This window comes from Chamaea fasciata, unplaced genomic scaffold (genome assembly GCF_029207755.1).
Source record: "Chamaea fasciata isolate MVZ Bird 193981 ecotype frontalis unplaced genomic scaffold, bChaFas1.0.hap1 SCAF_6, whole genome shotgun sequence".
NCBI classification, from domain to species: domain Eukaryota; kingdom Metazoa; phylum Chordata; class Aves; order Passeriformes; family Sylviidae; genus Chamaea; species Chamaea fasciata.
Genome location: NW_027094091.1, coordinates 10,989,961 through 11,006,387, shown reverse-complemented (window position 1 = coordinate 11,006,387; position 16,427 = coordinate 10,989,961). Strand labels below are relative to the sequence as shown.

At 38.6% G+C, this 16,427-nt stretch overlaps 1 protein-coding gene across 1 annotated transcript in view; it reads left to right on the top strand.

Moving 5' to 3' along the window:
• The first annotated feature begins 282 nt into the window (after positions 1 to 282).
• The window catches only part of SORCS2 (sortilin related VPS10 domain containing receptor 2), a 229,772-nt gene continuing 213,627 nt past the window's right edge, over positions 283 to 16,427 (top strand). Inside the window, exon 1 of the mRNA XM_066184899.1 lies at positions 283 to 477. Coding sequence (XP_066040996.1) covers positions 283 to 477 — 195 coding nt within the window. The remainder of the gene's footprint in view (positions 478 to 16,427) is intronic.

Below are 16,427 nucleotides of genomic sequence, written 5' to 3'. Positions count from 1 at the left end.
TCAACTTTTCTTTTTCTGCATAGCTGAGGAGGTGCTGTTAGTACTTGCCAATGAGCCTGTGCTCTTCAAAACCCTTTTTTTCCACCTTGTGGGTGGTGATGGAAGGTGTACATGTCAAGCTTCTGTCACTGCTCAGAAAAAAATAAAGGAGCACTGCAGAAAACTTCAAAGTACAGACAAAACTAGTCAGGTTTTTTTTCAAACCTAGAATCTAGTTTTCTTAATAGTAGCAGGTTTCTTTTGGTAGCTAATGAGCAAAAGGATGGCAGAGAAGCATTGAAAATGGACAATTGGTGCACAGAGGGGCTTTCTTTGCAGAGTTTCAACGCTGAAGCCTTTAAAGCTGAGAGCACTTACAGATGTTTGATTTCTTTCAGGTCTTCAGATTTTGGGACATTATACACAAAGTTGAATCTACAGCCTGGAATTGCCACTGTTATTGACAATTTCTACATATGTTCCACCAACAAAAAGAAGGTATGTGGCAAAAAAACCATTTTTGTAGTGCAGGTGAGATTCTGGAACTATGCGAAGTGTGTTTTACAGGTTTTCAAAATATAGGAAACTGATTTTCATGATGGTGCAGATCACCTTTGATGCATTTGGAATGTACAGAAGTGGGATATTTATTGTTCCTGAATAGTACGGACAGAAAAAACTACCTCGATGGACACGGAAATGATCTTATGAGGTCATATGACTCCTGGCAATCATGCTTTCTTAGTGTTATCCATGCAAATGAAAAAGGAAATTCTCTAGGTTTTCATACATCCCAATGGATTCTGGGATTAACATTCAAACTCTTCATCCTTTTTGCACAAGGTAATTTGCATGTTCCGTAATATAAAGTATAGGGATTGGGCAGGCTGTCATTTATAATGATGTTTATCCTGTGTTGAACCTTAATTAAATAAATTTTAAAAACCCCTCTCCTTGATACTTTCTTAAGAAATGTTCCTGCATCATTACTAAAAAACAAAATGCTTTTCTTGGAACATAGGCAGGTTAAGTGGACTTTATAACTGAGAGTGAAATTGACCCAGTGTCTGTACAAAGGATGTTACATTAGAAGCAACAGGAAGAATGATTATGAGAGAAAAAAACCACATTAACAGCCCTTCTACATCTTCAAAGTGCCTGTGATTTAAATGGCAAGAATTTTGAAGTACAATGTGAAACACAAGCACAGTAGGTCTTTCATGAAATAAGAATTTTCTCTTGATAAGGGACCTTTAAATCCAGTGTAATACAGGAACACCAATTTCAGGTAGAGGCCACTGATTGGAAGAGCAATGGTTTTTGCTTAGTTAAAAGTCAGTGGAACTCAGCGATGCTGCCTCGATGATTAGGTACATATTATATTTCTCTTGAAATTGTCACTGGAATTTTGTCCCCAAGCTGTGCTATGTCTGAGCTTGGTAATATATTTTTAATCTGCTGCAAAGCCAGAAATGATTTTTTTGTTTCTTGAAGTGGAACCGGCAACAAGCATGAAGTTTCTTCAGATTGTGTATCTCAGATATACGGTCTACTGGTGGTTTCAAGTCTAAAAGAATAAAACCAAAAATCCTTACCCATCTCAGTTTCTGGAATAAAAGCTAGAAAGATGAGATGGATGACAGCCCCATGGAAGATCTTTCCCAGCTCAGTCAGCTACAGTATCAAAGCCTGCCCAAGCACAACAGTTCAGTGACAATGTGGTTGTGCCACTTGTGTGAAAAAATAAACAGCAGTAAGATCACTGCTAAATTTCAAACCCGAATGACACACCAGTGTTCACAAGAACCCTCATGTTAATCCTGTCTAAGAAAAATCTATATTCTTCTAAATTTCACAAGTTGAAGTTTAGAGATACAAACCCTGCTTAATAAACTATTATGATATTGAAATCTACCTGATACAGAAAGTCCCTTTGAGTCAATATAAATATGCTATTTTTATGTGGATATTTGCTTCTATGAGACTGTTGTTTATTAGTTTACAAGCAAGAAAAACAGCAGAGCAGAATGGATTTCTAGCACTTTTGAATGATACCATAGGGAGATATGTTAATACATGCAAATATACCTACATGCATATGTGGTACAGAAATGACGAAAGCAGTGGGGTTGCATGCTTTAGCCAACAGCTTCGGACTGTTCTTGGAGGTTTCACAGTCACGTGTGGAAGGTAAGAGGGAAGTCATCACGTTGTAAGAGCTTTGTCTGTTGTAATAGGAAATTTAAGGTGCTGGACCTTTGATTAGGGCACTAAGACGATCTCACACAAGTTACTTGGGATGAGGGAGGAACATGTCTCCCTGTCTATTTCAGCACATTATCACTGTGGTGGAATAGAATATTTAGAACTCTGACTCCCTTTTCTAAGCTGAGCAGAAGTCTCAGGGTTTCACTTGTTCTTGATGTTACTTCAGATCATTACAGTGTGGATTTTCTTCAACCAGTTCACATTTATTTAAAATGTGCTGAAAATAGAAACTGGAGTGCTGACTGTGTATACTGGAACTGAACATGCACTTTAAATTTAAAGCATAAGTAGTCCCATGCTACCACTTAGCATTTAGTGACTGGGAAAATACATGAAAGCAAGGATAAAAGACATTTATAGGGATTTTTAATACTTAGCATATTAAAAAGTATTCTATGATTTCATTCCATTTAGCCATTTTTGTCCTCATCTGTGGAAGAACAGATACTGCACATGTAAAGCTCATCATTCCCACCTCAGTGTCATCAGAGCATTAACCACACCTGGTTTAAGTTCTGTAGAATTAGGTATCTGGTGAAGCTCTCTCCCTCTACAATTAAAAAAAAACAAAAACCAACAAAACAATCAAGGGATAAATATGGGTATGTCCAGGCAGTTCATACTGTTAGAATCATAGTTTTTCATGAGAATTCTATGACAATGAAGTTGAATTATCTTGTGATAACTGATAATTATCAGTTATCTGTAACTGACTTTGTGAGTATTGTGGGTCTGAACAGAATCAAACTGTGGCTTCCTACAAAGACATACTAAGAGATGGGTCATGGTTTAACCCCAGCTGGCTGTTAAGTACCACAGTGCCGTTGGCTCACTTCATCCGCCCGTTCCCCCAGGGCCTGTGGATTCCTCTCATCGAGTCCTGTGGACTTGTGCACTTTCAGGTTCCTTAGATGGTCTCCAACCTGTTCTCCTACCATGGCCAAGTTCTTCAATCTCCCAGTCCCAGCCTTTGCCTTCCACAATTTGGGTGGTGTGACTAGAGCTCTTGTGGATCAAGAAACAAACACGAAGTAGGAGATCATTTGTTTGGTTGTTGTGAGATGTAGTTAAATGAAATATCTGCTAGAAGGCTCCAGTCTAGTTCTTGGGCTGATATTTTTACAGTTTATAGCTTCCAGTAAACCTGCTTCTGGAGTGGCCTAGACTTTCACTCAACTTGCCTCCACTCTGTGAGCTGCAATTATACCAGACACACCAATGGACTTCTAAGTGAGCTTTATACAGTAAATGTGAAATTGTACTGGATATTTTCTGTGAATTACTCTAATTTTCGTTTTCTTAAGATGTATTGAAAAGAATGCAGCTGATGAAGAAGTGCATTAGCAAACAGTACAACAGCATCCATTTCACATGGTACTATATTGAAAAGGGATTATATAAAAACCCCCACAAGGTTATAAGGTAAAATAAAAGGTAAAATATAGGAATATTGGGGACTGAATAAGCTGGAGAAGCTATGGAAATCATCTATAAACCCCACTACATTCATTCAAGAAGTGGAACATTCTACTTCTCTCTTAGCCTTCTGTGAACAAGTTGTGATGAGTGCTGTTATAGGTCTAAGTTAGGAATCAGGAAGAAGTTGTATCAAGGTCATGTCTACACAATCTTTTGACAATTGAGGTAAATCCATTCGCTCTGTGTCTTTTTCTGGCTGAAGGCAGCAGAACTCAAATGCAGAAATTGTGTTGCTGCAGTTACCAGCAGACTCAAGCTATGAAACCCAGTTTTGACAAGAAATTATGACAAATCTCTGAGGGCAGAGCTTAAGAGGGCTTTGTTTGCTCCTCTGAATGGACCTTTCTGATGAAATCATGGTATGGAGGTATGAACTGGGGCTGTATTTTTTTTGAGTCAGAGTTGAATTTTGGCCAGCCACCTGCACAAGTAGAAAACATTTTCACCTACCTGCAAATGACCAAGTAGGATCATAGATCCTACCCTAAGTGCTCTAAAACAGCAGAGTAGTAGGCAAGGTCACACTCTTAATTAAAAGTTCACACTTCCTAAGGATGCATTAATATTTGCTTTGCATTTTGTCTGGTTTTAGTGTAGTGTAAACCAACAGCTATAGACATTGATATGGTTTTGCAAAGCTGTAGAATAGTGAAGGGGAGTCCTGCTATGTAAGCTCTCTGGTGCTAACTTTTTGATTTGAAGAACTTTTTCATTGATCTGTGTCATAAAATAGCCTTTCCCTATGCAGCCTTGAAGTGTTATGCAGTGATAAAGAGATATCCCTGCACTTTAAACAACAGAATTTATGTAATTATGTCATTTTCAGTAATTATCACATGCTAATAATGTCAAATGGTGCAGGAAACCCATCAGGTACCATGGGCAGGAAATAATTTGCTTTGTGTTCTCTGTTTTCCAAGCCAACATTTTAATTGTGACTTAAGTGTGATGTACCTGGTTTATAGAGTATGAGATTAAGGCTTCCATAGTGTCAGTCTGGAATCAGGTGAACAAAGTAAAGTCTTTCTACGGAAGAAAACAGTTAGCAGAATTTATTTTCACTGAGCTAAATTATCAATAAAATATTAAATATTTTTGGGGGCATATATGCTGTTGGTTGGATGTAGAAATTACATATTTGATTTTATGGAGTGTTGCTGGGGAGGAATTGAATGACCACACTGATTTTTTTCCCTCACATTCAGTGCATATTTTAATTTTAATTCATGCTAATTCAATTGGTGCATCCATCCTTCCGTTTATATGCTTTTGGAAAACAGGCAGCTAAGCAGTTTATATTCAGGCTTTTGATATTAAGAGAAAATAAATGTTGATTGTGCGTACACGAACTTATTAGTTAAATGGGTTGAACACTTATATTTCCCAGCTGTCACAATGACCAATAGCTGCATGTTTTTCCAAACTGAAAGGCAAGGTGACAAACAGGTATTCTTGCTTGCCAAACAAGGCAGAACACTTAAGATAATAATAAGGATATAGGCTACATACCCTATTTAAACTCCTGATAATTTAAATAGTATGAATTACACTGTGCAAAACAGTATTTGCCAGAGCTATAAAAGCATTTTCCAAGATGCAGTTGTCTTGAGCAATGTTTGCAAGCACTTACAGGTAAATGCAGTCCTACATCATTTTGACATTTGTCTTTCAGAGCAGAACAATTGGTTGTAGAATTTGTCAAAATGCAGTATGACTACATTTCTTGTAAGGAATTATTCTACTGAACTATCAGTTTCCTTAGAGACCATGCCAGAACATCTGCAAATAAAGAGAGCAGAATTATCTTACACTTTTACTAGTAGTAAGCTAAGGAATATTCCTTTCAATAAAGTGAGTAGTTACTTCAGGAACATTTCCCTGTTAAATTACAGAATATGAGTCTGTATGTTGAGATCTCTACCATGATGTGTTCTTGCCTTATAAGCAGTGTCACCATTCAGTTTTATTCCAGTGATGCACCATCAGAGCACTGATGTGACCTGACTGCATCATTTTGCTTAAGGCTTTAGTCCATAACTGTTCAGTTTGTCTTCAGATATTTCAGATACTACCAGAAATATGCCCAATAATTGACTCATTTTTTTTCCCCACCCATACTTTGCTAGTTGGTAAATTGCTGTGAGAGGCAGTCCTGGGCAGAAATCCCAGATTTTATTCACACACAACTGATGAGCAGTTGCTTCATTGACAACCAGGAAGCTGCTAAATGCAAGTGTAACTCAAACAGTCAGAGCTTCATTTAGCTGGAGTCACAGTCCACAGCAGAGGTTCATCCAGCACCACCAAACCCATGACATACATGGGGAGGATTTGATGGATGCTGTTTGATGGGGTGTGACTATGTGTATGTGGAAAAAAAACGGGATAAAGCTTTGAGAAACAGAGTGGAACTGTTGAAAATTAAAGCTGTGGATGAAACAATGGCTTGGGATCTGACTATTAAAGAAGTATTCGAGTTATTTACTGGCTAAATGGAGGGTAGAAGCCATAGCTTTCCAGCTGGGCTGATTTCTGCTATGGTGAGAAACCAGAGCTTTTTCACACTTTGTATGTAAACAGGGCTGCATAAAAAATGTGTAAGTCCTATGTCATTGTCATATTCTAACTCCTGGTAATACTTTCAGCAAGTGGAAGGCAGGAGCAGTGTTACTGTCCTATTTGAGAGTACCCTCTCTCCTAACCAGTAGATTATTGAATTCGTTTTCCTACACAGTGTGACAGAGGAGGGTTTCATTTAGCTTTGTTTCCATCAAAACTCTTTCTGTGCAGTTCTCCATCCTGTTCTTGTATGTGCAGAACTAGAAGAAATACCCAGCTCCTGTTGATCATGACAGATTCCTCTTTGAATACCTTTTTGAATGCATGTCTACTAAAACATTGAACCATGCGAGCTGAGGCTACCTCTGAAATTTTTGTGTCAATTCTACTCTCTTCGAACCAATAAATATTCTACAGTCCAGCACCAGAAGTACACTGTCATTAAAGGCTGCACTTGATATTAAAAAAAAAAAAAAAGAAAGAAAACAACCGACAAAAGCCAGCTAAGCCAACAAACCTGACTAACAATACAAATGAACAGTGGAGTGCCATGACCAGCATGTAGGTTTCCCACAGTATGTAGGATAATTGTTCATCAAGGTAGAAGGTGTGTGAGCTAAATGGCTGCATGCTTGAACAGACATTCTATGTTATTATTCCATCCTAGAATTCATTTGATGCTTAGAGATCTCCATTGAAGTTTTTGTGACTGACCTTCCACTGTGATTTTGTAGCCTAATGTGCAACTTTTGCATTCTTTTCTGCTCATGCATACAATTATTCTGAGGAAAAATAGTCCTGTCTTTACGGTATGCTCACTATAGATGCTTTTGTCCTGTTTTTATGAATGCCCTGTCTAAAACTCATTAGTTATAAAAGCAGACCAACAACTACCAAAAAGACGTAATGTTAAATTAAGTTTACTGTAGTGAAGCCAAAAATAAAATGACTAGTTGGTGGGAGTACAACATAAAAAAGATTTATGTGAAAATGGAAAAGACCTCCAAGCAACTGTTAAGAGACCATTGTGCATATGATTCTGCACTTGAGAGATATCTATTTTCCTCCCAGTAATTCTGGAAAGAGAAGGATTCCAAGCATCGTATTTTCAGCAAGGTTTTATTTGCTATTATGATGAGCAGGGGTCATTGCTCAGAGAAATAGGAACAGTCAATCAAGATCATGCAGCAGAAAGCAGGTCTGAAGCTGCCCTCAGCACCTGGGGGAGGGTGCGCTGCTGAGGGGGTGGCTGGTCAGAGGGAATGGGAATGCACAATATTCCATGCCGGCGGGGTTTAAGATCTGGGATTTTGATTTGCTCTGTCTAAAAATAAGGGTAATTTTGCAAAATTTAGACTAGGTTGTTATTTCAAAGCTCATTATCTTAAAATGTAGATTCTTAGGTCCAATTCTAAAATTGAGCCCTATGCCAGTGAAAAATATAGAGGGGATAGGGGTGTGTGGATTTGCTGTGCAGGACACCAGACGAGTTGTGTGTTTTCATTGTCCAGCCTGCCCATGTGCTCATTGACCTGAAAGTACTTCTGAAAACCTTTTCTGCTTGAGATAACAACTGAGGGAAAAAAGGAAACTTAAATAATCAACCATAAATGGCTGAAGTAGATCTCTAGACCTGAGCGAGACCTGAATGAGGCTTTTCTCCAGCATGGCAGAGATTTCTTGTGTCCTAGCAAAAGCTACAACAGTCTTCTATTCAATAGTTATGAGGATCATGAGCATCTTTTTTTTAAGGCTATACATTTCTAGGTGAATATCATCCTGGAAGATTTTCTGATGCAATATGACACTTGGAGAATTAAATATAACAAGGAGGTAAATCATAATAAATGGGACAGAGTCCAAAGGAGAAGGTGTCCATATGAAGAGTGGATAGAGAGTTACTCAATCTGCAGGAATTCTGTCACAGGTAAAACAAGAAGGAAAGATGTGCTGCATTAGTGGTGCTGAATCTTAGCAAGAGGAGACAGGAGAAAAGGGAGAAAAAAAAAAACAAACCTGAAAAGAGGAAATGGTAAAGGATTGGTAACAAGCCTCTTACGGTACTCAATAAGAATTTAGCTGGTCTTCAAATCTGCTTGGATGAAATGGGTACAGGTAAGTCTATAGAACGGAGTCAGGTTTCTGTTGAATAGGTGAGATGAGGGTTTTCTGTGAGTGTTTTACATTATTTGTATCAATTGCAATTATCCTGTATGTTGAGATTGCTTTTGTCTAATTATTTACTGAACATCACAGCATGTCAAGAGGGTGTATCATGTTGCAGAAGGAAAGAAATTTGGAACTCTTTCATCTTAACTCAGGGTCTAACGGCAGGAACCAGTATGTCCATGTTAAGGAGATTATATGAACACTGCTAAACTGTATTTGACAAGAGATGAGTACCATTCAGGAGGTCTGCAAGGACAGTGTACAGTAGGTGTATTCCCCAGACAGGCCCGAGAAAATAATGTTGTAGTGTGTTTGAAACATATTCATCACGCTTGCTGATGGATCATCTGCTTCTTCTGGAGACCTGTGTGTTTCTTTCTCATTTCCCCAGGGATGGAGCAGCGATGAGTCCCAGCTTCCACGCTTCATGCCATGCTAGTGTTGTCCAGTGTGTCAAATCCTGCTTCTCTTTGCTGCTGTTCAACTTCCTTGTGCTGACCACACAGGCTTCTCTGGTTCTCTCAGCAGCAGAGAGGCAGCAGGAGTTTTTCCCCTAGAGTTGGCATGGAAGCACAGTGGAAATGAGCAGGGTTTAAATGGTGGTCATGGCCATTTTGCAGGGCTAGCAGTGTGCTCACCCCCCCTGAGAATCCCTGTGGCTGCTGCCCCCCGATCTGCCAGGAGTAAAACTGATGTTAAACCAGTCAACTTCTGCAAACTGCCTGTCGTGGCACAAGTAGGACTTCTAAACTATTGTGGAAATTAATTATTCCGTTGACTTTTTTTATTCTACTCTTTGTGGCATTTACTAGAAAGGATGAATGTAACTGTTTGCTTACCTTTTTCTGATTCTGAAATGAGCCCTGACTCCCAGTAGCCCTAGGAGCAGCAAATGTCTACTGGAAAAGCAGGACCTGTGTGGCAAATGTATTCTAAAGCAGCCTGTACCCAAGTGTTTGAACACAGTCAACAAAAATTCATGCAAAGATAAAACAGGATTTTAAGTTTGGGGGTTTTTTTCACACAATGAAAAGTTTCCTTCTGGAAACTGGAATATCACATTCAGCTAAGCCACCTCTAAAGCCTTCTTGATGTGGTCTCTTTGGGTCTTGTGCTAGAGACATATTTTTTCCATCTGTGGGAGTAATGCACAGGTTTGTTGCCATTCCTTCATAGCAGAAGATTGCTATGAAATGAATGGTGGATTCTCCTTAATATTGCCGGTTTGGGGAGGAGGGATTTTCTGCAAGCTTGTTTAAGTTTGTGACTAGAAGGTATTTCTCTCTTCACCATTTTTGCTGGGGGATTTTTCGTAACCTTTCATTGCCTCTTTCTGCTTTTCCATTTCTTAGTCTCTTTCCAAAACTCTTTCTGTTTTTCTTTCTCCCGTTTCTGCGCATTACTTCTTCCTACACCTCACACATAGATTGTGGACCAAATTAAAGCTTTTCTTTTTCTTTCATGGTTACAATTACTAAAGAAAAATATTTAGAAGAATGTAGGTAATGGTCTATATTTCTATTCAATAATCACAATATTCTTGGGATACTAATAATAATAAATCTGCTGATGCATCTGTAACTATCATTCATAAAATGAATCTCTTCAACAACGGTGGTAGGATGATTCAGTCGGAGAGCTGTTAGCCAGGAGACCTGACATCAGTTTCTATGACCTTGAGCAAGCCTGAGCCTCCCTGAAGCCTGACTTCCTGTTGCCTCATACCTTGTAATGGCATTTGCCTGGTGCAAAACCACTGTGACATGACATGATTTGACAGCCTACCTTGAGATCAGGTTGCAAGGTAAGGTTTTGCAAAAAGTGCAGAATTAGTCTGGTTTAGTTTCCTTGTTCATAAACTTAAGACCATAACACTGAAGTCTCTAGATCATCTATGATCCCTAAATAGTGCCAAGAATTTTTATGAACCCATTTCAAGACAAATGCACATTAATCAGGTATTTTTTTGTGTCAGACCCCTGCAGTATTCAACAGCCTTTTAAGATTTGCAGCATGCTGAAAATATTTGTTATAAATATGTTCCTATATTTTTTTAAGGTTGTTTAGCATTTATCAGTTATGGCTGGTTCAGTACATAGATAATAATTTGAATATGATGGTAATACTTTTATTCTCACTGAAATGAGGAACGTCAGCTTTTTGCCCCAAATAGAACAGGATTTATTTTTGCTGCAATTTCTGGATCTACAATTTACAGATATATTATTTTAATCTCAGTCCTCTGAACAAAATTGGCAGTCTGGGTCTTGAAATGTCTTTCAGATTTGACTAAGATGCTCTTATTCTTTTCTAGAAGGCACAAGTCTGTGCAGGGAGGGTCTGAGATGGAAGTGTGTCAGGTAGCACTGAGGGATTGCGGGTGTTTATCTTGTAAAACTTGGTGCCAAAAACGGACAACTGCAAGTTGCATAAAAGCAGTGCTTTCAGTGTAACTATGACTACAAGAATCGGCCTGGGATCCATGGGAATAATCTAACATATCACTTTAAGATACTAAATGCACTAGAGTAGTTTTTAGTGCTAATATATGTCCTGTTTTTTTCATTCCGCCATACCCATGAACTAATTTTTTTTACAGATTGCATCACTCTATGTTTAAATGTTTTTCCAGTTTGTTTGGGAGGCAGTGCTGGCAGGCAGGAATTAGTGGGGTTTGGCTAAAGGTTCCAGTCTATCCATGAGGATAATAGTGTCTCACACTTTGTTCTTTCTGTGGGCTCCCGCAAAGGCAATGGTTCTCTCATACCTGCTGCTATGAGGATTTCAGAAATGCTTCTCTGCTGTGCAAAGTGCTGTAGCACAGGAGCAGGAGGTCCAGGTCTGGGTCCGTATTATTCTTTTTACATACTTTCTAAGTAAGTCTCAGGGATGCAGGGTTTGTGATGGGCTTTGGGAATGCAAAGCAAAGGCTCCTCGGAAACTCTCACATGCTGTATATTATTGTGAGGTCCAACTGTAACTTTTCACTTGACTTAGGCTGACAAAGTCTATAAAAGTGTCCGTTCTGGACTAAAATTCCATTCAGGAAGTACTAATGTATTGCTTGGTATATTGCAAAACCATATTAAAACCACTTGTGCGCTGCGCTCTGCCATAAGATCTCAGAATTTTATGTGCATGTGGATGACTTGGCGTCTCCCGTTAATAACTTTGGGAATTCTGGAGAGGTTATAAGATTTCCCTTTTACAGATGTGGAAATGGAAAGATGTAAATTACTTGCATGGCAAAGAAATTAGAGGAACTTAATAATATGCCACACATCTAAGTCAGCTTGAAGACTTGTCTTGAAAACTAGTCTTTGCCATCACAACAGAGTATTAGATTAATCAAATAGTACATATTATTACCAGTTTACAGGGGAGTTTGGGCTGGTGGCCTATCACTACCATAAATATCACTAGTCAAATATTTGAAAGTATATTTTGATGACCAAAAAAATTCAGGGAGGTTATTATTTCTACAATCAAAGACCGAAATTTAGGAATTATTTTCAATGGTAAGATCATAATTAGCTTTAAAAGGGATCAAGTAGACTTTTACAATTTGTGGTTGTTTTTTTTTTTTAAGATTAAATAGGTGAATACACATAATTTGATAAAATATTCATCTATCTGTTATCTAAGATAAAATATCTCTAAGACTAAAGATCTGACTTCTGAGCCAAATTTCTTAATTTTGTACAAAGCTAGTTTTGAAGATAATGAAAGTTTTAAAGCTTTTCTAAAGGGTTTGAAGCAATTCGAATCGTATCTTAAAAAAGTTGTACTCAGAAATGGAGCAGAGAGTTGAATTCACACCTAGGACTTTAATTCTAGATACTTGGTTGGAAAACATTGCCCATGTGTTTCTGCACAGTTCACACAATTCAATTTTTATTAACACTTATTTTCTATAAACCATTTACCATGTAAAGTACCATTACCACATGGCTGTATTAGGATAAGATCAGAATTTTTTACCAATACTCTGAAAAGTTCTGAAAAAAATTTTATCTCTTGACTTCCAAATTAAAATAAACTGCTTGGAAAAGTGTTGATGGAGCTAAGATAAGGAAAACCAATGAGATAAAGGGGAATATTTTGTTTAAGTTGTTACCCTTTTAAATGTAGTGCTTTAATATTATGTCAGGGTTTACTTTTAAAAATAATAAATTCTCCTAGTTAAAATTAGCATTTGGCTTGGGAGACTAGTCAGAATTAAAGCATGCATTGTAAACATTGGCATTGCCACTTCAGCATTTTCTGGCCAAAATTAATTTTTTTCTGAAAATGCCCTGACATTTTAATAGCCCGATAAGTGCCAGAACCTTACACATTTTTTACTCTGATAGCTGGTAAATTTTTGACTTACATAATATTTATAACTCTGAGTTTACCTCCAAGTCATAAGGGATACTGCTTTACTTACGTATTTTGCAATTTTTTGGATTCATTAGTAAGTGCATTTTCCTTATCCACCCTGTTTTCTAACTAAGATCTTAAGAGGCAAATTCATTAGGCTGATGCTTGAAGTCAATGGGTGATAGTGCTCTGGTTTTCTGTCTTGTGTTCAGTAGTCCATGATTTAGGTAATTGCCAGTTATTTATCTCTTCTGAACACTTTGACAGCACACTGTGTTTTGTTTGTGGTGGCTTTTTAGCATGTCTCTTGTCTGATCTCTGACTAAAGAACCTACTGCAGCTTGTCAGTTTTTGAGGTTGGACACTTTGCTGTTCCTTAACACTACTCTGTCACCTGCCACAGCATTTAAGCCATGTTCAGATGTGTAAGGTAAATATCACCCAGGGAAAAAAGAAGCCAACACTCGAAGTGTTCATGATAGCAAATAAGTTTTTTTAAAAATCAGCTAACGATGTAGTGACAGAGTGCCAGAGTCCCCCTTTCTGCCTTCCTGCAGCTACAGCTAACAAAATTACCCCAGAGAACATTATAGCTGTAAACTGGCAGTAACATCTACTGTGGCTTTTACCAGAAATCTCCAAAAAAAGTCTATTCTCAAGGCTATAGGCATTTTTAGTAGATCTCAGGAAAAGTAAAATAATGTAAGAATGCACAGTAAATTTTCAGTATACTTTTAAATCATGTAAATATATAGTGATTGTTGCACACTAAGATGCTATTGTACTTCTTTGAAGTTTCCAGCTTATTTTCATTTCTTAAGGAATTGTAAACATCAGTAGGAAACCTTCAATTTAGGTTTGCCCAGCTCTGTTGTAGTATATTATGCAGTAATCAGAGGTATACTCCAGTTTGATGACCTTTCATCTAGGGTTGTTGTTTAGCAGTGCACAGTGCTCCAATCTGGTTTCATATGTTTCATGTATTGATTTTTTCACATAGCAGGAACTGGAAGAGTAACCTGGGAAGGTCTGGCATCACTGTGACCTGATTTTCCTCGTGACTTTAGTCAGCTTCTGGGAGTGGTGGGCTGATGGAAATGGCATTTCTCTCCCCACTTTGCTTTTGGGAAAGCAACAAAAATGTGTTTCCCTAATGGCTCTCCCTCTATCTTTCCATTCGAGTTTATTTCCATACCAATTCTCTTTTTGTCCTCCCACCATTCCAGTTGCAGATCAGCCTGAAGGGGGCTTTTCCTGGCACCTTCACCCCAGGGGCAGCAGCAGCATTCAGCTCAGCCTGTATGGCTGGGCAGCCTTGCATGGACACTGCTAATGAATGCAGCATTGAAAGCTGAGGTGGTTGTACCTCAGATGAAAAATTGCACATCAGATGCAGTTTTGGTCAAGAATCGCCTCCACCTGGTGCTCTGCTTTCAGAGCATCTTACCTCTTTCTTTTGGACAAAGAAATGTCCTGGCATTATTTTGCTCAAACCTCTATAAAAACTCCTTCCCTTTCTAAAGCTCCGGGGTACAAATCCCCAGTTCACACTGGGGCACCATGAAATCACAGAATTATTTATATTGAAAAAGACCTTTAAGATTATCAAGACCAACTGTAAGTCTAATGCTGCCAGTGCCACCACTAACCCATGTCCCTAAGTTCCAGGGACATGACTCCCCTGAAGGCAGGACCTGGCACTTTCACCTTGTTGAACCTCATAGAGCTGACCTTGGCCCATTAATCCAGACTGTCCAGATCCCTCTGCAGAGGCTCCCTGCCCTCCAGCAGATCAAGATTCCCGTCCAACTTGGTGTTTTCTGTGAATTTACTGCAAGTGCACTCTTCTGCCAAGACTGGTTGGACCAGATGAGTCCAGAGGTCCCTTCCAACCTGGTATTCTATGATCCCCCCATCCAGCTCGCTGATAAAGATGTTAATGATCTGAATGGGGGGATTGAGTACACCATGGTGATGGCTGGCTTCCAAATAAATAACTGTGATGATGGTTGCTGTGAGACTAGTTCTGTGTGAAGAGCCCATAATCTGGATGAAAGGCTCTTCATTCCTAGGGAACGAGAGTATGAGCAGTACTGCCACAAGGGGTTGAGCTGGTGACTGATGTCAGTATTCCAGGTTTCTAAAACAATGTCAGCAGGCCTCTTTGTAATCTTGGATATATTTCCTCCATCTAAAAATCTCTTCCTAAATGGAGTTCTCTCATGGGAATGAGGTTGCTTACTGACCATTTCAGAATACAGTAGATTGTCAATGTTTGTTCATCATGTGTAATAGTGGGTATGAAATATTTATAGTCTTTCCATAAGGATTGCTATTGGGAGTAGCAGAGTCACAACTGATTGCCTCAGCTGCTGCTTACAAAAGCCGGCTGAATTATCATACCTTGGTTGGAATGAACTAGCCCTGTGTTAGAAGTATATTACCCAGTAAACACAATGAAGTTGATGCCTGTTTGCAGAGACCTCACTCATTTCAAAAGTCTCAAGAGACAAAATAATTTATTTCTGTGGCTGAATCACTGAACAAAAGAGAAGCTGTTTGTTATCTGAAGTAACAGGACAGCATATGTTTCACTGCAGTGCGGCTGGCAGCTTAGAGCCTTGAAAAATATGTTCTTGTTTTCCAGGGACCATAGACATCAACTTTGTGCATCTCAAGAGGTGTTAAAACAACATCTGATGAGTCAAGTTGCAATGAGCCTTGCCAGGGAAGAGCAAGCAACATAGTCAAGGTTTTGGCAACTTTGATGTTATCTTTGCCTTTTATAATCAGAGAATATCTACTGTGATTTCTCAAAATTTTTCTTTAGCTTTACAAAAAGAAGGACGTCCTGAGATATTGTCTCTGTCACCCAAGTATCTTGAAATTTTAAGCTCAGAAGTGGAAACAAAAAGTTAAAGGACAGTTTGTATTTTAGCTTCTGTTCCCTTACCTATTAAAAATTACTGAATCTGTCATCTAAGACTGCCCGAGTTAGTCACCTGTGGAAACTGTCTTTATTCTGGAAGAATAAATTGCGAATTTTCATTTTTGTCATTTTTGAAAACACTTTGACTGCCAAACAATTTTCTTGAAATGTCAATTCTGCAGATTTATGTAGTCCTACGTTTGTTATGTTTGTGTTCAGCTATGGCATTCCATCTGTCTTCATGATTATTAGATAGGCAGCCATTTGGATACTTTAAAGTTTGTATTTTCTGGTAGAAGACATCAATGATGCCCACATTTTTTGCACCTTCACACTAGTAAACAAGGAAAAAGTGGTAATCATGAAAGGCTTTTTTGCTCCCAACAGCTTGCAAAGCCTTTGAAAAGTAGTCCTTGTACAAGATAAAGATGAAAGGTTTTCAAAGTCTGTATGTTTCTAGAAGGTCAGGCAATTTCATCGTCAGTCCTAGGCAAAGAGGAGGGACTTCATTTGCTGCTGATGAAAACAGCCCCATCAAAAGGCGTAACAGTCAAGTCTGTGGAGGAGTTATGTGCTTTGGTTGGACCTGTAATTCCATTATGCAGAGTAAAAGGAGTTTCACGGAAGAGCCTGAAGCACTGATTCTTCTCTGAAAGAACAGGGAAAGAGAAACCATGTTCCT